Source organism: Oryzias latipes, chromosome 4, assembly GCF_053564925.1.
Source record: "Oryzias latipes strain Hd-rR chromosome 4, Olatipes_Hd-rR_3.1".
Lineage (NCBI taxonomy): Eukaryota > Metazoa > Chordata > Actinopteri > Beloniformes > Adrianichthyidae > Oryzias > Oryzias latipes.
Genome location: NC_136240.1, coordinates 10,513,121 through 10,539,860, shown reverse-complemented (window position 1 = coordinate 10,539,860; position 26,740 = coordinate 10,513,121). Strand labels below are relative to the sequence as shown.

At 41.0% G+C, this 26,740-nt stretch overlaps 1 protein-coding gene across 5 annotated transcripts in view; it reads right to left on the bottom strand.

The window, feature by feature from the left end:
- Positions 1 to 25,963, bottom strand: part of arhgef18b (rho/rac guanine nucleotide exchange factor (GEF) 18b) — a 41,522-nt gene extending 15,559 nt beyond the window's left edge. Inside the window, exons 1-18 of one of the 5 annotated variants that reach the window (XM_078945422.1) lie at positions 25,827 to 25,963; positions 21,095 to 21,249; positions 19,213 to 19,748; positions 18,781 to 18,922; positions 14,218 to 14,344; positions 14,023 to 14,137; positions 12,568 to 12,933; positions 12,062 to 12,136; positions 11,372 to 11,480; positions 10,960 to 11,137; positions 4,160 to 4,227; positions 3,865 to 3,910; positions 2,639 to 2,846; positions 2,133 to 2,239; positions 944 to 1,084; positions 434 to 684; positions 227 to 352; positions 31 to 148 (exon numbers count right to left, since the gene is read on the bottom strand). In XM_078945422.1, coding sequence (XP_078801548.1) covers positions 31 to 148; positions 227 to 352; positions 434 to 684; positions 944 to 1,084; positions 2,133 to 2,239; positions 2,639 to 2,846; positions 3,865 to 3,910; positions 4,160 to 4,227; positions 10,960 to 11,137; positions 11,372 to 11,480; positions 12,062 to 12,136; positions 12,568 to 12,608 — 1,468 coding nt within the window. In that variant the 5' untranslated portion in view covers positions 12,609 to 12,933; positions 14,023 to 14,137; positions 14,218 to 14,344; ... (2 more) ...; positions 21,095 to 21,249; positions 25,827 to 25,963. 5 annotated transcript variants of the gene reach the window in all.
- Between the last annotated feature and the right edge of the window lie 777 nt (positions 25,964 to 26,740).

The following is a 26,740-nucleotide window of genomic DNA, read 5'->3' as shown; positions in this document are numbered from 1 at the left end:
AATGTTTGAGTTTTATTTCAGCTGGAGGACCTTCAGTATACTGTAGAATGCGCTCCACAAGGACTGGGTACTTAGTAATCCTCTGCGTTACCAACAGAATGCACTCGGTTACACCTAACCGTCGCACGATGGACAGATTGCTGATTTTCTAAAGATGATAAAAACGTGTCGTCAGCCATAAAAGACTTTTAAATGAAGTTCAAGAGAGTTTAAGAGCGCTCCCTACCCGTATAGTACTTTGAAACCGTCTGTTGTTGTGCAGCTGATCCTTGTAGTAGCCGACTGCTTCGGTGTGGTGACTGCAGAAGTTTCCATAACTGTCCTTCATCTTCTCCCCTATTTCTCCAGAGAACTGGACACAAAAATCATCATTTCTTTGCATTCTTTAAAACTAAAACAAAGGAGCTCTGTTCTAAACTTTGTTTTTCTGTACCTGTGTGATCAGGATGTCGGCCACTCTGTTAATCATGTAGTTCTTGTTGCTGGGAGACTCCAGGTTTTCTCTTCGTCGCTCCTTGAGGCGCGACAGGAAATGTGCATGAAGGTCAAGGAGGTTTTCCAAGCGTGGGAACAAACAGTCCAGTCTGCTGGAGTCCATCTGGAGGTTGTCCCTCAGCTCTCTGACGTACACGCGCAGCATTATCTTCAGTGTTCGGACATGGTGCATCTCCGTCTGCATCAGCTCTGTGAGACGACACCAGTGTTTTGTAAAACACTATGAAGCTCCCAAAACTTCTCTCTGACTGGATTTCCTCCACTGAACTCTACAAAAAGACATTCGGAGCAACACTAGCAGCCATAATAACGTGAGATGCTCTAAACTTTGACGAGTAAAGCCACATTTTCATTTATAAAACCATCCTAATTAGTGTTGACAGACGAATCCCTGACGTTTCTAAACCACTAAGTTAATCTGGGATTGAATGCAAATGTGGGTGCTTACCATATATCACATCCTGCCTCTTAATGGTGTCTTTTGAGTGTTTCTTTAGATACTGCTGGTCAACTGCTGAGCTCCAGGACTCTGCCTCCAGGTCCTGAGCATCCAGCTCCAAGTCGGCACGGACCGCTGCATAGTGAGCATCTGAACGGAGGAGCAGAGAAATCCACACACTTCAGACATCGAGTCTTTATTCTAAATGTTATCCCCCCCCCCCAAGAAAAACAGCTTTAAACAAATAGTCATTTAAATTTTACAGGAGTGAACACTTGAACAGGACTTTAAAAAGAAACACTGCAGCTGCAGGTTTTGTTGAGGTGGAACTAATTAGTTTAATAGACACTAATTGTCTAGGAAAATCTTACATGACTCAAGTCCATTTTAGAAACATCTTTTTATAAATGATTACATAAACTCAGAACGAAGAGTCTGAAAGGAGGTAGATATGTCATCAGAAGCTGTGATAAAACAAATATCTAGGGTTGTAGGAAACAATCCATTCTGTGAAATATTGTGATACTTTATTTGCCAGTACTGGTACAGACTTCAAATGCTGCCAGACCAGGTTTTAATTCATTATTTAGGAACAAACACTTACAGGATTTTTTGGAGTATAACCCATGCTTTTATTTTTTTGCATAGTTTGGACAGATGTGCAACTTATACCAATACTCAGGTGTGGTTTATGTAATAGCAACAACCACTAGAGGGTGCTGTATGTGTGTCCGTTTTTGCTGATTCGCAGAAAAAGAAGCGCAGCTTAGTCTTATGCTGATGAAGAAATCAATAACTGTAGTGATTTGAAGTGATTTAAAGTGCTTAGTTGACTTGTTAGCCTGTTCTTTGTTGTTATCTTAATAAGTGTTGAACTGATCTACTAAATTCCTCCTGTTTTATTAAGCTAAATACGGTTACGGTAGTGAAGCATATATTCAGTCTATCATCGTCATCAATTCCTTTATTATGATTTGCGGTTCAAGATGAAACATTTCCATATTTTGTTGAATAAATTTATCCCAAAAGTCAGACTTATTTTTTTTCTTCTGCCGGACTTGGGAGATTCTAATGGCCCTAAAAACATAGTGTATCGTAAAACGCATCGCTAAACTCTTTCCCATTCACAGCTGTCCAAATATCCCTGAATGTGGATTCATTCAAACTGGATTAATAGACTGGGGGAAAGTCAGCTCACCTTCATCAAAGATGGACTCGGTGGTTGAAGGAGCGAGAGAAATGATGTCTTCATTGCAGCGTTTGATCCGGAAAGCATCGGTCTCATCCATCTCCCCAGACAGGGATCTGAAGGACACACACATGATCAGACCTTGACCTTTGCTTTTTCAGAGTATGTCATTAACAAATAGAATCCTTGTCAGATTCTGATCATTTAGAATCCTTCATCTGCCCGCTGGAAATGAATTGTTTACAGAAAAACATTTCAACAATGAATATGGTGTTTTTGGTGTTTAAACGTGTTCCTGAGGCACTTTTCCGATTGAGGACATTTACCAAGAAAATTAAGCTCAAAATGGCATTTCTGATCATTAAAAGACCACTGGGAACGCTTTAAAAATAGATCAACAGATGATAGGAGTGGCTTTTTAACTCTCAGCATCGATCTCAAACAGATCCCACCAACATCTGTGACATTGAAAAACTTAACCGATGCTTTTTGAACTAAAACATCTCCACACTCACCCTGAGTTGGTGTGCTGCTGGAGGCTGTGGCCAAGGCTGCAGGTAGAGGAGCCAAAGGAGCAAGAGTACGGCACAGCAGACAGCTGAGAGCTAGGTCCCAACAGACCAACGGTCATGCCTGGGGCACCGGGAAAACCACGGTGGCCATCCAGAGCCTGAGAGGCGCCCGGTCCCGCCTGATCCTTCTCCCTGTCCCGATCTTTTAGTGCTGAGAAAGAGAGACGAGACACAGGGGAACGGAAAAATTGAGCCGGGAGGGAGGAGGCACGTGCCGAGAAACGAGGAGAGGACAGTGAGAAAGGAGAAGATGACCAGCCAAGTGAAGAGGAGGATGACTTGGGGCAGTTCTGCCCAAAACGAGCCCAATATTTTTTCAGCCAAGATCGAGGCAGGGATCTGAAGAAGCGGCAGGTGATCATGTCGCGGTGCATTAACACTCGCACGCCAACGCGTCCAGACAAGCCCCACGATGACGCCGACGGCGCCTTTACAGTCCTGGAAAAGGCTTTGGTGGCCCCCATTCTGTGGCCGGTGCCTGTAGCGGCAGCTATGTCCATCGCAAAGGTCTCAGAAACGGGCGGAAAACAAATTTATATGCCCCCCACACAGACGTAATCCTTGTAGCAACTTCTGGAAAGATGCACAGCCCTTTTATATCTCTCGCCTTCACCTCTTTTTCCCTTTTTTTTGTCCCGTCGTCTTCCTGACCCCCCACACATGCCACTGATTGGCCGGGGAGAGGCATGAAGAGAAATAAAGTGCGACTGAAAGGACTCCAGCTGTCAAGGGGAGAATAACAGCTGCTACAGGAGATGAACCAAAGCCGGCGCTGCTGCAGCAGCTCAGGTCCCCCCATGGGTTCAAGCACACGCAGCAACACCTGCCTGATGTTACAACAAGAACTGAGACCGTCCAGGGGGGACCACTCGCATAAAAAAGAAGAATTAATGCTTAGAATTCAATCTTCCTCGGAACAAAATGTTAAATCAGAAATTCTTTGATTTTATTTCTTCAATCTGAGAATCTCGAGACGGGGACAATCACATCCCTTAGCTCTTTACAGCAGCTAATCATCACCTTTGCCTACAAACTGTTGGAGACCAATCTGCTCCCTTGGAGCTCAGTGTCAGGCAGACGCACAGAAACCAGCGGCAAAGAAGGAGACAAGAACTGTTTTATAACTAAACTGCAATTTCTTTATTAAAGCTAATCATATTTTATCTTACCAGGTCGAGGAGATCCTGACAAACCCGCCTTTAGACCAGAATCTCTCTGGGGAAGAGAAGAAAAGTGCTGTTTAGCCTCCGTGAGCTTATTTTAAAATGCATTTAGTTCAAATGCTAGACCAACATCTGCAGTCATCACAATACACCAAATTCTTCTATTTATGATGTTCTAAGGCAGGCCTGTTTTCTGCACGTTAAACTTTGTTTTTTTCCTGTGTGTCTTTCCATGTTTTCATGTGACAGGACTTCCCAGCGGGCTGCATTCTTTCTGTCTGCGCTGTGGTCAGATGTTTACCTTTGCCTTGCTGCTGGTGCACTCACCCAGCAGAGACTTGCAGTTCTTGTGAACGTTTACGGCACAATCTGAAAAAACAAACAAGAAAACAAAGAGGACAGGATCTTGGAGTCAGTGTCCCATCAGTCTGGACCAGCCAGAGGCAAACAGTAAAGACTGCGGACAGTCGAAGCCTTGGGCGCTAACCAGGACTGGAGCCGTCACACAAAAACAAAGATGGGGAAGTGCTCCAAACAAAAGAGAGAATAAAGGGGAGAGAAGCCAAGACTGCTGTCATTCAGTGACTTTCACTTTTTGTTGAGTTAAAGAACTGCTAATCTTCTTCAGGACTGATACCTCACTGATCACATGCTCCAAAACTCCAGCTTCTGATGTTTACATGATACAGAGGCAGGAACTTCCTGTTTCTCTGCAACATGTTTCTGTTTTCATCAGAGCTCTCACTAGGGCTGGGCTTATTAATCAACTTCATTTGAATTATTATTTAAAGCATTGAAAATGTTACAAAGTTTGAACCAATGATTTACAAGTAAATTAACCTGAAATATAAGTTTCAGGGATTAAATTAAATGTGTTTAAACCAGAACTTTGTGTTGTTAAATCAGGAAATATAGCAACAAGCTAAAAGTTGTTATGTAGAGATAAATATAAAAGAGCATACTGTCTTTTAACCTAAAATATTGCATCTTAGTCATAAGGAAAGGCCAAAAAGGGTCTGAGCAAAAGCTTGTGGACAGACAGAAATGTAAATGAACCCCATGCTTCCACCAGCTGCAGTTTCTGTCACCTGCAGCTTTTCTACATGCTGATGCAAAACAGATTCATATAAAGTTGTTTGGTTTTGATCAACAAAAATACAAAACAAAAGATGTTAGGACATCTGTGAAAAATCTATCCATCCATTTTCTTCTGCTCATCTGGGACTGAGTTGTGGGGCAGCGGTCTAAGCAGAGATGCCCAGACGTCCCTCCCCTCAGCCACTTCCGCCTGCTCTTCTGGGGGGACTCCCAGGTGTTTTCAGGCCAGCCGAGAGACGCAGTATTCCCGGGGGTCTCCGCCCAGAGGGACATGCTCGGCATCCAGGAGGTATCTGGACCAGATGCCTGAGCCACCTCAACCTGGCTCCTCTGGATGTGGAGGAGCAGCGGCTCTACTCCGAGCTCTCTGCGGATGACCGTAGCGTACAGAGGAAGCTCATTTCGGCTGCTTGTACTCGGGACCTTGTTCTAGGGGTCATGACCCAGAGATCATCACTATAAGGGGAGTATTGGAACAAAGATCGACCAGAAAATTGCGAGGTTCGCTTTCCAACTTTGTTCTCCAACTCTGGGGCGGCGGTGGTGCAGCGGTAGGGCGGTCGACCCATGATCGTAAGATAGCAGGTTCGATTCCCGCCTTGGACGCCCATGAGTCGAAGTGTCCTTGGGCAAGACACTCAACCCCACCTTGCCTCTGGTGGGAGGTTGGCACCAGTGTTCGGCAGCAGAAGAGCCGGCGCCAGTGTGTGAATGTGTGTGTGACTGGGTGAACGGGACTGTGACTGTAAAGCTATACAAGTATACAACATTTACCACTTCACCACAATGGACCGGTACAACCACCACGTAACAGCGGTCCAACACTCTACAGACAAAACAAGCCTCAATCATTAATGAAATCTAACCAGTTGGAACTATTGCGTTTTTGTCAAAATAAAGTCACAAAAAGTTCCCCATGACATGAAGCTACATCCCAGCAAACAGCAGGAGCTCCGGCTACCACTGACAGTCAAATGTTTCTCAGGAAGAGGAGCTGATTATCCTCAAACTGTAGGAAGACGTTTTGTGCAGAACAAAGAAAATGCTAACAAAGATAAGCAAGGACACGGTGCTACCACTTCCCCGCTATCACAGAAAGCGTTTCAAGGTTACGGACCAGCTTCCTGTTCGACTGCATCAAAGTCAGTAATGAGTCAAAGTGTGCAGCATAACCCCATGAATGACATATCAGGTGCATTCGATGGCGGCTGAGTAACAACCCATCTGCTGCTCTAAAGCAACGTGATAAATCCTGATGGTCACGTCAGCAGCTCGGCCACCAAAACCGCCGCCACACCCTGCGCCTGCTGACTGGTAATAATTACCCTACCAAACAGGAAGTTCAAAGCGGTGGACGGCACCGAGTCACCCTGCGAAAAAAAATGCAAATGAGCTCAAGAATATGACCTAAGCCAAGGAAGTGCCTCACATTATCTAACAGAATAGGACTTTTATAGGGTTAAATAAAACTGTATTAAAATTGCCGTGCTTTATGGCAAAAATAACAGTAAAATAAAGTAAAAAGAAGAAAAAAAATCTTTCAAGCTTCAGGATTACCAAAGTAGTAACATTTTTTTTTAACTCGGCAGCACTACTTTTTATATATAATCAGTCAAAAAACAGACAAACTCCAGGCTGTGTGAAACGACATCCTCAGTCACTTTTGAGCGCTAGTCAACAAACTGCTAACACGGCTGAAAATGTTAAATTAAGTCCTTTAGCAGACTGTAAATTGCTTATAAAGTGGACTAAGCTTTTTATAATTTTTGGTAGAGGAAATCAAGAGCATCCAGCTCCATCACCTACTTTTAGTCACTTACTAAAGCCCCATCCTCTGCTGATTACCTGGATCAGGTGTGTTCAGCAAAAGATGTAAACAAAGGGATCTAGAGGAAAAACTAGCCCTCAAGGCCTTTTTAATAAACACTCCTCTATGAATCGCAGAGTTGCAAGACAAATAACAGCATTCCTTTCTTAGTCATACACCTTTGACGTGACATCAGTATTCCTGCTCATTCATGTGTTGCTATTAAACATGTCACTGGAGGCTGAAGGGATATTTAATATGTTGACACGCTCAAGCGTGACAGCAAACTATGCAAAACATGTGGGGGGGGGGGGGGGGAGAAAGTGAGGTAGCTGAAACCCAGACGAATTGGATTGTGCTTTTCTGCGATGGCAGTATGGAAGCAATTCCGCAGCAAATGTAACTGTATCAAATGAGTCAAAATAAAAATGAAAAAGCAATCCGCCAAAATGCTTTTTCATTTTCTTCTTCAACACTGTTTATTCTGTCACTTAATCAAAATGATAAAGAAAATGGTCTTTGACATTTCCTTTTCAAATAGTTCTCTGGGAAATGTGTAGCAAAATCCATTTAGAAATGTCTAATTTGACAATTAAAATGGATTAACAGAAATGCATTGGCAGACCTGCCAACCACATTTAGCAGCATGTGATCCAGTCAGGGAAAAAGCTCAGTCCATGGGAACATCTGAGGGGACAGCACAACTATGAGAGTCTTACTACCCCAGGAATTGATATTGCTTCTATTTGGACACCAAGGTATAGAAATAAAACTATAAAGTTCTGTACAAGTACAACCCCGAGTCTGCGCTGGTCAATGTTTCTCTGTGATGCGTTAAGGTTTTCCCGGAAATAACCCATTTCTACTCTGACCACTTCAAACAATTAATACATTTCAGAGGCCAACTTCAGCTAAAACAACTGCCTTGGAAGCTAAAAGTTGCTAGCAATCACCTGTTGAACCTCTACTGTAGACTAAGCAGGAAGTGCAAACTGAGCATTAAAATAAACTTTAAAAACATACACGACCACATATAGCAGCATGACAAACCACAAGCTAATTAAAGCCCACAAATTACCCAACTAACCCTGTTTTTCAAATTGAGGCGCAGTTAAAGCGCTAGCATTTGGTAGCTAGTGGTTAGCCAACAACAACAACCAAAAAAAAATAAACTACTTAACAGCGGATAGTAATAAATTATGCGGTAAATAGGTACAAAAGTGTTCATTGTCAATTAAAAACTATTAACAATATTTCTATGAGATCCAGGGAAACTTTTACGAAGCTTTTAGCCAGCTAGCCGATTGGTGCTAGCTAGCGGATGGAAGTCCGCTGAGTGAAACAACGGATTTTATCCACCTGATCCCGTTACAGAAGCTGCTTCTTACCAGATCTATGCCCGCTATGTCCGACGAGAGCTGAAAACTACAAGAACAACAATAAAACTCACACTGCCCAAAAATATCTGGGATCATGGAATAGTGTTCCAGTTCTTAGTTTCGTGAGTTTCGGTGTCCACCGGGAACAATTTCTGGCACACAAAACGACGCATTCCACAGGCTGGATCCCCACAGGGCTGCGTGGAAATTAAAGGGACACTCACTCGTTTTCTGCAGCATCCCAACAAGAGATAATACAACTTTTCCCTCACATGTGTTCAACATAAACATGCATTTGAGCGACATATGGTATTTCCTAGTAGTGTAAAAATATAAGTCTGGTGTCAAAATAAAAGTCGGATGACGTCACTTCTAACAATTCCCAGCAGTTGAATGTCTTTATTATTATTATTATTATTATTATTATTATTATTATTATTATTATTATTATTATTATTATTATTATTATTATTTCAGTAGAAGTTCTGTAATGAGGAACTGAGAGCAGATATTCACGGTTCCATAAGCACTTCTCCACATTGTCGACTGCAACTAAAACACCACTGATCATGAAAACAGAAATGTTTCCCTTTTCATTTAAATATAAAACCAAGTGTTTTATAGGAAATGTGTGCCTTGTAATGACATCAAAAGAGGGACAAAAGTCCTCATGACGAAGTAACAAAACTGTGAATTATTGATTATTTGGCATCTTCATAATGTAAGGAAAGGAAATATAGGGCTTCTGTTTAATTTGAATCTTTTTTTTATTTACAAAAAATATATTATATTTTATTTTTATGTATTAAAATTAACATGTTAACAATAAAGTGCAGCCAGCAGGGCATGTAGAACAACAATAATAGCAACAAGAATATTATGTAATCTTTAAAAAAAAAAGGTTATGTGCTTTTTTTTAGCATTAATTCACAAAAATAAACATAATTTACATCATGCGTCATTCCAGAATTGGATGACATTTGCCCTTCAAAATTCATGAAAAGTAAACCTTCACTTTTCCGATTTTCTGCTACTTATTTGTTAACAAAATGGAATTAACTATCAAAGACTGAGCTGACAGATCAATTATGTGTTTTTTAAAACATTACATATTTGGTGTTTAAAACACCCTGTTACAAATTTTTGCAGGTAACAGAGTTGCACCAAGTTTTGTAAATACCAAATATATTTTGCGAATCTTTACTAATAGCTATGAATTTTCTCTCAGAAGTGTTTAGCCAGCTGTTACTGATGCACAAGAGGACAAAATTATGTATTTAAATAAGTAAAAATAATAGAAACAGTGGTCTTATTCTGATAATATGCAGAAAGGGTTACATGGGGGGATGTTAGATATTCAATAGGCTTAGTGGGTTGTAAAAATATAATAAATAGAAGAGAGGAGAACCCTTTTCTCTTTTGGGAATCGGTTGATGATGTCCAGCATATCATGTGATTCTCTAATGGATTGTCGTTTCAGGTATGACAGGTATGACCTCTCATCCAGAAAAGGAACCACAGATTATAAAAAAAAAAAAAAAACGGAGTAAACTTTAATAATCTCCAATGTTTTCGGGTAAGCAAAGGTTTTAGTAATCAGAAATATGTTCAAAAATAATTGTGCTGTACAGTGCAATAAATATGACATCATTTGATTATGCAGAAAAAAGTTAATGCTATGGTTTACTTTTTTAATTTTCTGGGTTTTTCACTCCATTGCAATTCTACTGTCAAGTCCAGGTATTCATTGTGTGCTGCACTTTTGAGGAGTGTTTGATGGAGAAAGTGCAAGGTGGTGAAATGTAGGTTTAAAACAGAATCTTGTCCTCTTTTTAAACTTAAGCCATCATTTATTGAATGAGAAAAATATTGCAATGGCAGCATTTTAGCAAAACATAACCTATTGAATTTTGAGAATTTGAAACACACAAGTTTGTTTGTGTCATTTAGAAAGTGTTAAATGGACTTAACTTTGTTTAAAAACAGAGATCAGCCCCTCCTCTAGAGGGGACTGTTAAATCCTATACAGAAAAACAACCTTTGACCTGATTGGTCTTTCTTCAAAGCCCAGTTTTGTCTGGAACGGTCTCCCACTCTCAATCAGGGAATGTACCACACTGCAAACCTTCAAAATTCACCTCAAACCTTAGCTTAAATCAATGTAAACATTGATTACTGTCATGTGTTTTGATTGAGATCTAATATCTTATTCAATGTTTTATTATGTTCTGGTTCCATCCTGTCTATACCGACTTTGGACATAATTTATCATTATTGCTATGATTTGTCGTATTTACATCTGTCCAGACAGTGACAGATGTCCATTAATATGCATTGTCCCTATCAAATAAATAGATAAATAAGGAAAAAGCAGAAAAAAAGAAAGTTTCACACAACATAAAACACATCTGCCAGTTGTGCCAAAGCAGTGAAGCTGCAAAAACAACACAGATGACATTAAGGTAAGTGAGACTTCTGAGGTTTAACTGCATGCTCTTTTCAGAAAAATGAAGGTAATGGTTAGTCATGTTAATTATAATAATAAACTAATGTTATTGCCCAATAAAAGTTTATTTTGCATCTGTCAGTCCCTGCAAAACGCCTTAACTTGGGTGTTGCATGTAGTTTTTTTGTGTGGCATCTTCAGTTTGTCATTCTGCTGCTTGTGTTCCACTAAGATGATGAGTGAGCGTGCACACAGACAAGCAGCTAAAAATAGATGCAGGGTTTTTTTTGTGTGTGAGCACCTGTGTGCATGCATGTCAGGCAGCAAACAAGCGTGGGTGTTGGCCCACCTGGGACTGTGGCGTTACTCACTCATGCACTGCAGGCCATGCTTTTTCTGCAGGGTTTTGCCGCACAGCGAGCAGGTGGCACAACTGGAGAAGGCACCCGTCACCAACAGATGCCCGTTGCTGCTGCGCACTTTCTCTTTCTCCTTCACCTCCCTGTCCCTCTCCTTCGCTCTCTGCTGCTCTCTTTCTCGGTTCTTACCCTGCAGAGGAAACACACAGGAGACGCCTTTTAGATGCAAATGTGTTCCACTGCTGCACACACCGTGTGGCTGCTGCTGCTGCTAAAGGTGTCAGGGGCAACATACGTAATGGGGTTTGTGTAAGGGGATTAGGGCTTTGTGCGTGCAACATGCACACTGTAACTGTTAAAGATTGTTTCTTTTTGCTAAAACATGCACGTCCGTCTGGACCTTTTCCACCTTCTGTTCGTTTACCTTATCTTTGTTGAAGGAACCAGCCATCCGGTTTCTCAGGGAGCTGAGTTTCCTCTTCACCTTAGTGCCTTTCTCTGTCTTCTCTGGATGGTCCTCCTGTTCTTCGTTCCTTGTGGAAGAAGAATTCAGTTTTTTTCTTATATTTATATGGGTAAAGTGGTTGAATTCAAGTCTAAACATTGCCGTTTTGTTCTTGTGTAGTTCATATTTTAGTTCTTTTCTAAAGGATTTTAATTCAACATTAAATTATTTGATGTCTTAAGGTTTTGAAAAAGGTCAGTTATATCTTTTGACGAATTTAGGATCATTTTGTAGATGTCAATTCGTTGAATCTACATCGTCTTTGCAGATTTTGTAATAAGTCAATATGTCTTTGCTGCATCAGATGTTAAAAAAAATATCCTTTCATGACTGTTTGCTATAATATTCCTAGATTTTTGTTTTTACAAGACCAAAATGATGCATTTATCCTTTAAGCTGCAAATCTGCTCCGCTTTAAACAAGTTTTTAAATGCCAAAGCACTACAGTTTATGATTTTGTTGGTTCAAAACACTCCTAAATGATGTTGTTTATAGGTTTCTATAATATAAACAACTCAGTGGGACCTTGTTTTGTGAAAAACACAGTCATTAGTGGAAATGTTTCTTCAGAACTGGCGGTGTAGGAACAGTGACAAGGGCAGTACTTACTCATTAAAGAGAAACTCATACCAAGTGACATTTCCTGAACCTTTGCTGTCTGCTTTGTTGCTCCTGTGTTTCGCTCTGTGAAGAATAACCAGACAACAAAATAAAGAGGAAGGCACATGTTTCAATTCATCACGACCCGACGGGTCACATGTGTCCATAATTTCAAGGAATCGGTTGTAATTCTACAGATAAAATACGACATTTGCAGAAAGAAACTGTTTTTTTTCATGTTTGCACATCATTAAACTTCAAGTTCCCAAAAGAGATGAGCTTCTTAAAGTAAAAAAAACACAGGGAAACTGAAAGTATAACATAGTTGATGCTGTGAGTTGTTAACCGTCTCCGCAGTGCTCCACACTTCCTCTTTTGGGGGTTATCGTGCGGCGTCAGTCCATGCCTGAACATGCGGAGACCATGCATGCAGTTTGTGCACATGGACAGACTCCTCAGTGAGGCTCTGATGCTGGTTAAAACAGCATGCAGACGTCCCTCCACTGTTTACTTACCCATGATACAACCTCAGCTCCTCCAGAACTCTTTGTACCATCAGCCTAAGACAAACAAGACACCGACACTGATTGGTGGATGGGAGAGGAGGCGAGAGGAGAGGACGAGATTGCTGGGAATTGGGTGTCAAACTGATTTAGAGGAGTCTCCTCCCTTGTCTGCTGCATACACACGAGTACACAGCAATGCAGACAGACTCAAAAATATGTGCTGAGGACCTTCTAAGGAGAACGCCTAGAGGAGGAGAAGGAAGGTGTATGAAAGAGAGCAGAACTTTCAAAAAGAAAGGTCGGGAAATCCCCTCCGCAAAGTGGGAGTGGGAGCTGAAACAGAAAATTCAAAACCTGTTCAACGGTTGCAAGCACCTAGAGCAGGGGTCGGGAACCTTTTTGGCCAGGAGAGCCATAAACGCCACATATTTTTAAATGTAATTTCGAAAGAGCCATACAATAATGTAGTGTCCCTTTCCCACACTAAGGCACTGAGACTTAACCTCTTTTAGGGTTCTTTATTCTGGTTACTGTAGACCGCAACAAACGCCGTACAATCAATTCATCAACTCCTGAATCTCTCCCGCCGAGACGAGAGCGCTTCTCCCAACTTTATATTCCCCCGACCCCGTCCCGCTCCAGCCCTCCCATTTCCTTATTCGGCCCATGGCTGAACCCCATTGGTCAAAACTCCCTAACAACAGGCTGAGCGACAGAACTGAGGGCCAATCAGATCTCTGCTTGAACGATGCGTTCCATGAACTCCAGAACTTTTAACGCGGCCCAACAGCCAAGTTAAACTCAGTCCGCGACAATATGTTTAAAACTAAATATACAAATGAATGTGTGCATTTGATGTAATTTCAACATTTTTAAAGTCCAATAAGTCTGTGGATTCTTTTTAATAACATTGTTATACTGTTGCTAATAAATGATGAGTATTTCTCGTGGTGGTTTTGCTGATGGTCTAGTCTGGTTGATACGTGGTGAGTTTCTGCTTCATGCAGGCGTTGAGACTTTAAACGTGATCGTAGGTCTGAATGTTCTGTAGATGTGAGACAGACATGGAACCAAACACACACACCCACGCTGCAGGAGTGACGGGCAGCAGGTTTACGTTTTTACCATCTCTGCGCGATTCACCTGCTGCCGCCCCCCACCCCCCCCCCACCCCCTCTGCTTTCTTCCTTACACATCCCGTCCCCAAAACTGCGCGCTCTTCCTCAGGGAGGCAATTCAAAGGTTTCCGGGTGGTACAAACTCTGTGAAATAATAGATAACAGTAAAATGATAGTTTTTTCTCCAAGCACCGCTACTACTGCGCGCCTCTGGCATTGCATCGCGCCCGAGAAGGACTGGTCTAATGAAAAAAAAAAAGTATAATTAAGGATTTGTCTGCGAGCCACATGTGACCATCAAAAGAGCCATATATGGCTCGCGAGCCATAGGTTCCCGACCCCTGACCTAGAGGATGCTTCTTGGAATCCAATCGTAAACAACAGAGGTGCAGATGACACTCACATGTGACTCTGTCCTTCACTTGACTGCAGGTTTTCTTCAGGGTCACACTCCTCTGACACTGCAACGAAACAGTGACCACATCATAACACAGCCTTTCATGGGTTCTGCGTGTTAAAAAAACAACAACTCATCACCCACCTCCCGCTGCCCTGGCGGCCTGTTTGGAAACCTGAACAACACGAGAGATGTGCGCCGCGCGTGAAGGATCATCTGTGGCGAGGATGTCAGAGCGGGAATACAGCTGCCTGCCTGCCACACAGGCGGTCTGAGGAGAGAACAAACTCACATGTACTCCGCGTGCACGTCGGATCTGTTTTACCTCCACATCACAACAGATGCAGCTGATACTGTATGGAGACAAATGCTGCTTACAGTGGCCTTTATTAGCTGCCAATCTGCATTTGGTCTTTTTTGATTACATTGGTCAGGAAATTGTCTGCAGTTTGGCACGATGCTGCCGGACTCCTCTGAGTGTGTACTTATTTGGGTTTAAATATTTAAGTTGTGGTCATCGATCAGCCTTGTTTCCATTAAGTTCCCACTCTGTGTACACAGTAACAAATGTATTTTGGGGGGCTGTGTTAGATTATATTGACATGTAATGTGTCTTCACTAAGTTTCTCTGCTCTTGCACATCAGGCGGTTGGTCTGCTGGCAGCTGCTACATCATTGTTGTTATGCAAATGTGTGACATGCTAATGTGGATCTGCAGAGGAAGTGAAGGCTAACATCGTTTAAATTAGCCGGGATGCAAGCGACTCCTCTGGTGAATGTTTGCAAATCCTATGTTTCCAAAGTAGGTTTAGCACATTTTTGTGTATTAAATATGATCACACATGGTTTTATTTAACAAACAGCTGACCAGAAAGAACCCATCAATTGTCCCTCCTGACTAATTAGTAAAAGGCTGCAGAGTTTTTATTTTTTATTTTAAAACCAAGAGATTTTTATTTGATTTATTACAACTAACCACTAGCTGTACATGACAACAGGATTGTGTTCCAAACAGGAAATACCCGCTGGCTCCAAAAATCCAAAATCCCATAGACTTCTATTGAGAAATAAACAGCTATTACTATTACCATTACCATACCTTTTTTAAACACGTTTGTAATCATCCTTGTTTCTCTTTCTTTATATTTTTCTGTAGTTCAAGTTATTCACATTATAAACTGACTAATCAGGGGCCTTGGTACTAGCTTGTGGTCTTGCGTGAAACATTCAAAACGTTTTTTTTGAAAAATTTCGTGTGGCCTTCCAACAATCTCACTTCTGGTTGGCAAGAGTGGTTGCCATAGAAATGTTAAATCAGACTGACTAGAACCAATCACTGCTTTACTGACCATGTCTGGCTCCAACATGGAGGCGTCCGTTTCTTGAAAAAATGGGAACTGAGTAGACTTCACCTTGTTGAAGTCAGAAGTAATTCCTTTTTCTTTGGGTGACTACCATTCACTGTATATATAGAACTGGATAGATCGAGTGTGACGCCACCCATGGAAAATGCCATTCAGTAGTGAGTATGTTAGAAGGCCACACCCCTTCCACTGAAAGCAGACTCAGCAGAATCTGTCAATCAAATACGTCGAACATTCGTCGCCAGGCCATCTACTTTTATTGAGGCATCTGATGGTCAGTTTATAACTTGCACAAAAAAAAATTAGTTTAGCAAGAGCATGTCAAAAAGATGTTGTAGAGCAAGAATAGTTGTTATGAACAATGGGAGGAGGAACAGCTGTTTTTTTCCCTATAGAAGACTATGGGATTTTGGCTTTTTAGAGCCAGTGGGTACTTTCTATTTGGAATGTGAGAGGGGAGGGGTCACTCAGTCCAGTTCTCATATACAGTCAATGGTGACTACACACTCACTCAGTCCAGTTCCCATATACAGTCACTGGTGACTACACACTCACTCAGTCCAGTTCTCATATAATCAAAAACTAACTTGACAATGCATACAAGATATTTCAAAATAAAAGAAGCAACAGGTGTCAGACAGAAGAAAATCACCTTATTATAACTGCTTCTTCTACAACAGCACATCAGACAAGAACAACAACAAATAATAATGATGGATCTAAGCCGCCAGCCTACAATTTGAATGAGTCTAATTGGTTTCCATCATTGTAGTAAATCTGTCTAATGTTTAATCATTAAACATTTTTTATCTGTTTTTTTGTTCTTGTTTAAATATTATATCATAAACAGTAAAATAAAAACAGGACTGAACAACCCCTTCCCCCTTGCGTTCAGAACAGGAAGTACCCACTGGTCCCAAAAACCCAGAATGCCATAGACTTCTATAGAGAACTAAACAGCTGTTACTCATTAGTCATTATATTTGTCAGAATAACCATTCTTGCTCTGATACCTTTTATTAATGTGTTCTTGCTAATGCGAATTTCTTTTTTCTTGTTTTTGTTGTAGCGCAAATTATTCAAGTTACAAACTGACCAATCAGATGCCTCATTAATAGTAGGAAGCCTCGCGTCAAACGTTCAAAGCATTTGATTGACAGATTCTTCTGAGAACATTTTTAGTGGAAGGGGTGTGGCCTTCTGATTAGTCCTGATTGGAGAGAGTGGTTGCCATAGAAATGTAGATAGGCCAACCACTGCTTACTGGTTCTAACATGGCAAAGGACATTTCCTGTTCAAATTTGCATCTGAACTGACTTCATTTGCAGGAAGCATTCAATTTCTATGGGTGATGTCACACACCCTCTATCCAATTCTATATTATACAGTCAATGTGTTATATGCAGTGAGTTCCACAGCTTAACATCATAAACAGATAAATGTTTGTGTTATAGAGTTCCATAAGGAAATTTGTATTACACTTGTATCATCATCTTCTGAAAAAATGAGGATTGAATTGTTTGGCAGAATTATAAATCTGGTTTTTAGCATAATTCATAATTGTTTTTAGATCATAATAAAATCTGGGAACTTCAGCATAAGCACTGCAAACTATTTGATAATTTCAAAGATTTAAAACCTTGTTTTTAGACAAAGATATTTGACTAAATTTAAAGCTATTTTTACATCTCTTTGCTCTACACATTTCCCATCTTTTTTTAAATTTACAAGTCGAGAGTTATTTTGTCTACTTCACATCTATCATTTAGAAATAAAGAAATTATTAATAACAGTAGTCAAAATCCTTTTGGTCCACACTCTTGACAATGAAAAAAATTGATTTGAAAAAACTCAATTTTAAGGATGTTATTTTGAAGTATAATAAATATGTAAGGATTCAGTGGTTTGGTTTGGTTCTTGGTCACGTTTTTGTTTTTTTGTCAGTCACTCCATTTTCAGGTTCATGATCCACAGCTGTCTTCAGTTCAGTTAATTACCCTCAGCCTATTTAAGTGTCTTGGTTTCTGTTCATCTGCTCTCTGTCACCAGTTTGTCTCCCCATAGTTTTGTCATGTTTCAGTTTAACTGTTTTAGTTCCTGTCACCAAGCCTGGTCTCCTGCATTTTGGGTCCTCCACCATCAGTTCCTGACAAAATATTAGACTGGAATTCTTACTCATTATTTGGAATCAAATTTTTTTTGTTTATTTATGTCCAAGAATAAATGCTTTTCTTAGATTTTATGAAGATTTATTAAGATGGGCCAACTTGTACTAAGATGCTGGTCTCATTTTTTTATAAAATGAGCCGTTTCCCCTCCTTTGCTTGTTTTAGTCAAAAAAACTACATATAATTGGGCCGTAAAACATGAGACTTCCAGTCATAGTTTGCTTTTTCTGCTTTTTCCCTTTTTGACTGCTTGTGGGGAACTCTGTTTCTAGATATTGATCATTTATTAAAAGATTTCTTAACTACAAATGACTTGCTGCGTGGGTGCATCATTTTACTGCTTTGTAACGCTTTTCTTAAGTGTACCGGTACTCTTTTGAGGCTACCTCGGGGTCATTTCTGTCACTGAAACAGTTGCTTTGTGTAGGTGTTATACTTTTTTTTTCCACAGACCTCTGTGCTGTAATTGAAAGAAGAGAACAAAAGAACAGTACAACATACAAAGACTTGCAAATAAACAGTGATTAAAATTCTAATCTTTTTAAAGTAAGCTTTCCATTTAAAAAGATTGAATTGGGTTCGGCAGAATGATCACTTTGGTTTTTAACAATTAACATTTTTAGATCATTATGGCTTTTAGTTCCCTGATTTTACAAGTTGTGCTAAAATAATTTCTTTGGGAAAAACCTATATTTGGAACAAACGTTTTTAAAATCTGTTGTGCCTTCTTTATGTCTTTTATTGCAGGTAGAACGTGAATGCTCAAGCATTCACTGAAGCGTTAACTTTAGAACAAAAGACAGAACATCAGCGTTGGAATGAGAAACTTCTGAAATACCAAGATGTTTTTTCGCCCTGCGGCTCAGCACTGTTTTGCAAAAACAGTGGGTCACTTTGCACTGGCTTGTGTTTTCCAACTCAGTAGAGCACATAATTCACATTAATACAGATTAAAATTCTGTCAGATTAGGGCTCTGTTTACTCTCATTTTTGGACTTTTGTCCCAATACTGACATCGTGCTTTAGTTAAATTTAAAAAATAGCTTTCATTCGGCATCATTGGATCCTTTTCTTAGATTTATGACTTTAAAGGCATCCAAGTGTCCCAAAGCTGACACAAAGTCTGCAAGCTATTGATTTAAAAACAGTTAGGCCCTGATGGCTGGAAAGCTTACCCCCAGGCTGGAGCCACGGCGCTCCTCTTCAGGACACGGGGAGCTGCTGTCAGGCTGCTCCTGGGTGGACTGGAAAAGCATTTGCTCCTCATCATCCTCTCTTTCTTCATCGCTGTTTATGGCCATGGTGTCCAGACTGAGTCTGACAAGACGGGATCAACAACACAGATATCAGAGTTTCAACCCAGCAGTGAAACATGGCTGTCAAACAAAACATTAGAGCGCCTCTGTTCACGGCTCTGCTCCTCTTCCATACATTTATGTGTACTCTGAGGAGCAACACTTCATTACATCACTCAGCCAGGAAAGGGGAACTGAATGTGACTGGAGCGATGGAGAACAATACAAAGAAAAAGCACACATCTTCCAGCACACAGAGCTTTCCTCTAAATAGTTTCCATCCATCGGCACCCATCAGGACATTTATCTCACCTCCTGCCAGAGTTCACGGGCGACAGAGGAACACCCCAGCTGTGCCTTCGGGATGTCGACATGGATCTGACCAGGATGGGGAAGCTGTCCAGTTCTAGCTCCCCGTCTGAATCCATTGTTGGTTGATTTTTCTGTCCTGTTTCTTTTATGTCCAGAGGTCCATTTACATCCGTTTTCAAGCTGGGATGTGCAGCAGAGAGGCCGCTGTCGATGGGATTACCCCCACTGAAGTGAGGGACTTTAAGGTTGAAGGGAAGTTCTTGTGCAGGTTGCTGAAAGGAAGGAAATGATGGTGCATTGACCGGTGATAAGCCTGTGGTCACAGAGCTGGCTGAAGGTTTGTTTACAGCCGGGCTGTCTGCGTTCTCGGACTCCCGCGGGTCGGCTGCAGGGCTGTGAGAGGCAGCAGAATCTCCCTCCAAATCCTTAAAGTACTCAGAACATCTGAGAGAGAAGCTGAGGTCCAGCAGGTCTTCTACACTGCTGCTCCCCTCCATGCAGGGAAGGTCATAGTCGCTGACGACTGAAGACGTGTCCTGCAGGAGGACACCAAACCGAATTTAGAGGCTTGAAGTGTCACAGACACAGCAAATAAAACCTATAAAGCAGTATTTTAAGCATTTCTTTAATCTTTCCACTACAAACTATTTGATTCTTGCAAAGATTTCAAACCTTGTTTTCAGTCATTCAAGGTATCTGACCAGGTTTGGAGTTGTTTTAACTGCTCTACACTTCACAAAGCTAGAATTTTTTTACTTATTAAGAGCTACAATCAAGAAATAAGAAAATTATTATTTTAAGAAAGTCAAAATCCTTTTGTTCCAAACCCCTGACAATTAAATTTTTTTATTTAAGATTCACAAAAACTTTTTTTTGGTTCATTTTTAAGAATGTTAAAGTTCAACAAATACGTCGGCGAAAATCGCCGGGGAAATTCGTCCCGGTGTGAACGGGCCTTTAAAGTGGTATTCTGTGAAAATTTTGGAAACAACCATTTTGATTTATGTTTTACAAATAAGTGCTGGTTTTAGATTTTATGAGGATTTATTAGGATGGGCTAAAGATTGTATTTTCCTTTTGTTCATATTTTGTTCTAAACTCAGTCATTTCCACTTATTACACTAGTGTTTTTTTCATTGTAATCAAAAGAAATGACAATTAGATTCACACAAACTCCAAAAATACAAACTAATTGCTTAGAAATAGCACACAAAAATACTTCTTATTGGGCTGTAGAACACTGAATTTGAAGTATTTCTATCTTACACTTTGCTTTTTTAGCTTCCCGCCCCTTTAAATGCTTATGTGGAACTCTTAGTGTCTAGATTTTGCTCTCTTATAGATTTTTTATTACTTTCTTATGATTTTCTTCTAAAGATTTGTGTTCTTTTACTATTTGAAGGACAGATCTTTGTGCAGTGCAAGGATCAGATAGTTACATTTCAGTAGAAAATTCAGCTTTTCCACAAAGTTGGAAACAAACGGTTGAGATGCTGCAGCATCCACCTGGTTCTTTAGGTGGATTTCTGTGGCCGAGCCTGAACTTTAACAAAGTCTCTGTTCTTCCATCTCTGTCCTCCACAGTTCACACAAATCCATTTGCTCCAGGGCTCTTCAGCTGAGGTAATGTCTCTGCATCAAGCACTTGGTGATGTGAGGCTAACATGCAGCTGATAGGCCTGAAAACCCCATTACCATGAACCTCCCACCACTGTTTCTGTCTAAACATTTGAGGAGAGGTAACTTTGGGTGTATTTAATCTGATAAAGAGCAGAAACTTTGAAGTTTTACGGTTATTCTAGCACACACACTTCTACTTTAACAGAACTATCATAGTTTTAGGTACATTTAGCTGTTAAAGCGGCCAAAGACAGGCCTTTACCTGGTCATCGTTGGGATCACCGAAGAAGACATCTTCAGAGATGGAGGTTGGGGATAATGAGGGGGAGGACTGCCTCTCACTGGCGGCACAAGGCTGAACGCTGAGCTGGGCATTAAGACTCCCGCCGGGCTGAGCACACGGCTTACACTCGGATACTAAAGGAAAAAGAAGAGGTTTTGGTTCATCCATGTGCTAAAGATACGGTAGCTTCTGCATCACCACAACAAGAGCAGGTCATGAAAGACAATCTGCCGTGCAGATCTGCTGCACAGCACCTGTGCCATCAGTGTGAGCAGTTATCAGAGTTATCAGCCCGATGGTTGAAAACCTCCAGCCGCTCGATGAAAGCTTCTTTCCATTTCCATTGCATGAACAGATTCTTTGGTTCACATGATGGTAAAAACCGTCACCATTAGCAACCATGCAGGGAGCCGGCATTGGCTCTCAGCGTTGTCTTTGTTTGAGCTTTCAGCAGCTCAGATGCAGGAACTGTGCTTGAACCGGTTTTAAAGTTTAAAAAGTGAAACAATTTTGGATGCATGTCCTCTTTTTATGGTGCGTTGTTCCCTGCTGTGGTTATAGAGCACCAGATCATATAGATTTTCTGGGAAACATTACATTTATCATGTCAAGTTTGAGTCAGGGTAGTATTTAACAAGAAGCAGCGCCTGACTCCTCTCATTCAGGCAGATCCATGACCTGACTGCAGATAAAGTAAATACAAATAATTGGGCCGTGTGATTTACTTGCCGTCTGGCAGTAACTTGTACTGAAAGTTTAGTTGGAAACGTTTTTGTTGAGTCTGCCTCAAAGTTCAAGTCTAAGACGTTCATAAAAGTGTGGCGATAGCACGACACTGAGCGTCCAAAGACGATGCAAGAAATGCACTAATGAGCCTGCAGTCAGTGAAATATGAGCATAACAGGCAGAAAAAAACAGACACGAATGTGACTGACTGACAATAACTGACTGCCAAAAGAAGAACTCTCACCAAATCTGTGGGCAGACGTGAACTTACATTTCCCTGCATTCTGCACTTTTAACCCGCTTTAACTTCTGAGAGCTGAGGGCTTTTGGGAGAACTGGTGGCTCCATTTTAGCCTCAAACTGGTTAAACCTGAGAACTCTATAAAGGAAGTTTGTCCTTCCCATTAAAAGTTGGTAATTTGCTTTTTTTTTGTTTGTTTTTTTTTACTTTACAGTGACTCTGGATTGATCAACATTATCATAAAATGAATTTTAATTATTGTTTTGTGCTAAACTTAACATTTTATTTCACTTCTTTATTTTGCTGTAAAGTCCTGCGTTGGGTAAGTTTATTAACTTAAAAAAAAGTGAAATGAAATTCTTTCCCGAGAATCCTGTTTCTACATTTTATTTTTTCATTGAACGTTTATAATAAATGTTAACATTTGGATTAATTTGTTAAAAAATATTTTCCCGTTAAACAAAAAGATTCAAATATAGATAAAGTTACATCATTTACACCCTCCAAACCTTTTGGAGAAACTGCAGTGGGACAGGAAAATGTTCTGATTTACAGTTGTTTTGTTTTGACCCTTTAGGGCCACTGTAGAAATGAGGTGATCCTGTTATTTCACTTATCTGTGACTGTCACACATTTGTGTCTAAAACTACTAAGGGAAGAATATAATCTTGTTCAGGGTCAGAAAAATAAGAAAAAAGTTGAGTCTGATATAGTAAAAATCGTTTTTTTATTTTTTTAAGTTTTAAAGGAAATTTCCTTAAACCTCCAAAAGCAATTAGATGTCATGTTTTTCCACAAAAATACCCTGTTATTTAGCAAAGAAATGAGTCTAACTTAAACTTTTGTTTGGATTGCAGTTTAACTCCTTAGGTGAATATAAAAGTGCTACTTCAACAAAATAATTTAAAAAATAGTGTTGGAAACGGCATTGCTCACTGCAACAGGACTCTTAGAAATTAATCAAGAATTCGTATTATTTGGAAAAAAAATCATTGTACCAGGAAATTAAAATTAATTTTAGTCACTAAGACGTGTGTTCTCAAACTCAGAATAATTTAGTCATAAGACAGAAAAGAAGGCAAAACAAAAGTTTTGCAAAAGTTCCATTGAATATTTCTGACAATTATCCGTTTTTCAGTCTTTGCTTCTGTCGTGGAAGAAGCTGCAAAACTTGCAGCATCCTCTGCATCTTCTGCTCAGTAGATGCTCACACAGACCGTCACCCTGTGGAAGCAAACTCCCAGATCAGGACATCAGCCGCTGAGGCAGCAGGGGTGGCAGAATTTGTTTGTGTCCAAATCCCGCTCAGGTTCAGTGTAAACTTCTCCTGTGGAGAAACTGCAGCCGCCGCTTGAGGCGGTGCTGTGGAGCCTCTGTGGCCTTTTATGGTTTGGCCCCTCAGTTGTGTGTGTGTGTTTGTGTGTGGGTGGGTTTGTGAACCGAAACGTCTGAAGCGTTTTGTCCCCATCACAGTCGCACCGTCTGGCTCCACATAACAAAGGTTGGTCTGATGCCACGGCTAAAACAAGCGACTATTAACAAACTTTAAATCATATTAAAACTTTAATGTGTCGCCTAACACTCAGTGATTTATTACACTTATAAAATATATCAGTTAGACTACTTTTATAGTACAATCTGTTTATTATTATATTGATTAACCCTTTAAATCACATTTATTCTAACATCCAATTAAACAGATCTGGCCAATCAGCTAAGCTGTAAAGTCATATTTCACTCTAAAAACTGTGGCAAAATGTTAATAATCATATAATATATCTGAATTAAATAAACAAAAACAAAGAAATGAAGACGATTTCAAAATACGAAAAGCTTAAAAAATGATTGAAATGTTGAGAAACTAACCCTTCAGTTGGATTGCAATGTTTCTGAAAAGAGGATTCACCAAAATGTGACAAAGAAGGAAATGTGAGCACATGCTCACTTCAATGTTTATGTGCTCACGCAGCCATCATCACAAGATGAGGCTGTGTGATCAGATCAGTTGTTTGACATCATTTTAGCATGATAAAAGCCTGTATGTGTAACCACCAGGCAGAAATCCCTAGAAACGTGTGATGAAGCTCCTAAGAGAAGAGCAGTTTGGTAAAGGTGACAGTGAGAGACTGAATCATCGACCAGAACCGGCTTTGTCTCCTGCACCAAATCCTGTGTGTGGGCCAAAAGAAAAGAGCACAGAGGTTGTTTGAGCTTTGGTTGCACATCAAAACAACTGTCGCCTCGCGGACCGCCTTTGATCAGAAACCCCTCTGAAAGCCCCTTCAAAGCACAGAGGTGCTCAGACCCAAAAGGAACACGAAAATCTTCTGCAGATGAGGGTGAGGCTTTGGGGTGGCTGCACAGCCAACGCTCTGAGAATGTCACTTTCACACCACGCTCATCACGGTTTCATTAATGAAGTCGAGCATGCACAATGACACTTCTGCACTCCCACAGAGGCTGCGATGCAAACAGGACAAGCAGGGCTCATTGCACTTTGTTCTAATTTCAGTTTTGCCAAAAGAAGAAGAAACCGCCACTCACCTAAAACCTCAATCAGGTCACAACGGTTTGGTTTACTGTGCAGAAAGATCTCAGACTCATGCATCACACACAGCTGCAGCATCCTAGGTGTTTGCTCTTAGCTGGGACGTTATGAGAACTCAAACACAAGCGGTGAGGCGGAAACAGCTTCAAGGTTACCTCTCTTGAAGGACCATCTCTTCATCCAGAGTTTGGAGAAGGAGGGCCAGGAGTGATTGAGGGGTGAGTCGGCCATGGGAGCAGCACAGCGGGGAGGCCTGCCTGAACTGGAGCTCACTCAGAGTGGAGCTCAGGCACCCAACAAGAGGAGGAGGAGGAGGAGGAGCGGGAGGGAGGAAATGATGGGAGAGGCGAGGGAAGGGAGGAGAGAATGGGGCTCAGACCTGAGAGAAACCTCTAGAGTTTAAGAAAATCAAGAGGAAACAAAGAGGAAAAACTGGAAAAAGGATGCGAGGAGGAGAATTTGAAATGGTGGATCCAGGGAGAAAGACTGTCTGTTTTCAAATAACCTGAACACATGTGGAGGTTAAAGGAGACACCAAAGCTTCAGCATCTCTACCTGGAAACAAAGCAAGGTGCAAAAGGTGCAGAAGAATGGAACTTGGAAAGCAATACAAGGAACGTGCAAAACTTCACCTGCACTTTTCAGTACCAGGTTTTTCTCTCTGAGTCACACTGGTTGAAGTTTTGGCTGAAGATGTTCTGCATCCTTTTAAGTTCGGTGAATTGGATCTTTCAAAGTGAACCAATATCAACTCTGAATCGTATTCTCAACCACAGATAACACAAATCATTACACCCCTATTAAATTCTGTCCAAAATAGGGGAAAAAAAGAGCAGAAACAGAAAAGGAGAAGGACCAACAGTGCGACTAATGAAAGTAGAGGCGCTGACGTACTCTGTGTTTTGTTTGTTCCAGTTCTGTCTCGCAGGGAGACAGAGGACCAAGTCTTATATGAAGTCAGAATCAACAAAAAAGCTCGATGGGAGAGGATATTCAGGAGAGGACGTCTGCAGCCTTTCAAATCTTTAACTTTCCCCAGAGAAACTAGCATCCAAAAAACTGAAATGCTGGTGTTGTGAAGAAAACACTGAGTGGGGTTAGTAGGGTATGCAGCTCAAATACAACAATGAATCTGCCCCCAGGAATGAGACTGCCGCTCAAAAGAAATCAGATAAAGACCCAAAAGTCTTACCTACATTAGATCATCCCGCTGGGACACAGGTGGTCTCCTTTTTTCCCCCACAGAGCTCCAGCAAAAGGTGGCCGAGGTGCTGCAGGTTCGACAGCACAACGCTCGTCTGGCCCAACAGCAAAGCAGCTGCTTCCTCTTTCAGAGGCTTTGACACTGCAGCTGCTGTCAAGCATGTGGCAGCTGACACAGCACTGCAGAGAGGGCTGGAACTACACTTCTCAGCCTTTGACAATCAGTGACACCCTGGCAGTAAACCTGACAAACTTTGAGACCTATAAAACATGGAGTTTAGTGCATCAACTCAAAGAAAAATCATCACATCCGCATCCGCTGCTCTGGTTTTGGGAAGTCGATGCAATTTCCTGAAGAATTGGGGAACAGCCAAAATGCAATTGAGCAAAATCTAACTACTACATAGCATTGATCGACTGCTGGTTTGAGAGTTGTGGGTGCGAATTTCCTTTAGTTAGAACATTCCCAAAGCCGACGTTTAGCAAATGCAGCATCTGTGGTTCGGTGGAGGTAGACACAAGGACTTTTTCTGAGTTAACTCATTTCTGACATCTAAAAAACACAATTCTGAGAGCATGACAGCCATTTTAACCTGATCAACATCTGTGTACATGTAGATTCAGCAGCACATTCACACAGTTTGCGGCTTTGTCGTTCCCCTTGCTCACTCGAGAAACCGGTTCAGGAGGAACCTGCAGTGTTTCTGGTGGTTAGTCAGGACTTATCTACACATCACAAAGACCTGCTGCTCACTTTGCGTTGCCCCTTTCAAGCCTCTTCATGCTGAAGCAGGACTTGAAATGCAGAATTCACATGGTATCCTGGTATTTTTAATGTTATTTGGTTTGTCATTTGTGTTCTTCTTGTGCTGAAACTGTTTCATCTTTTCTTGCTGCAGCGTGCATC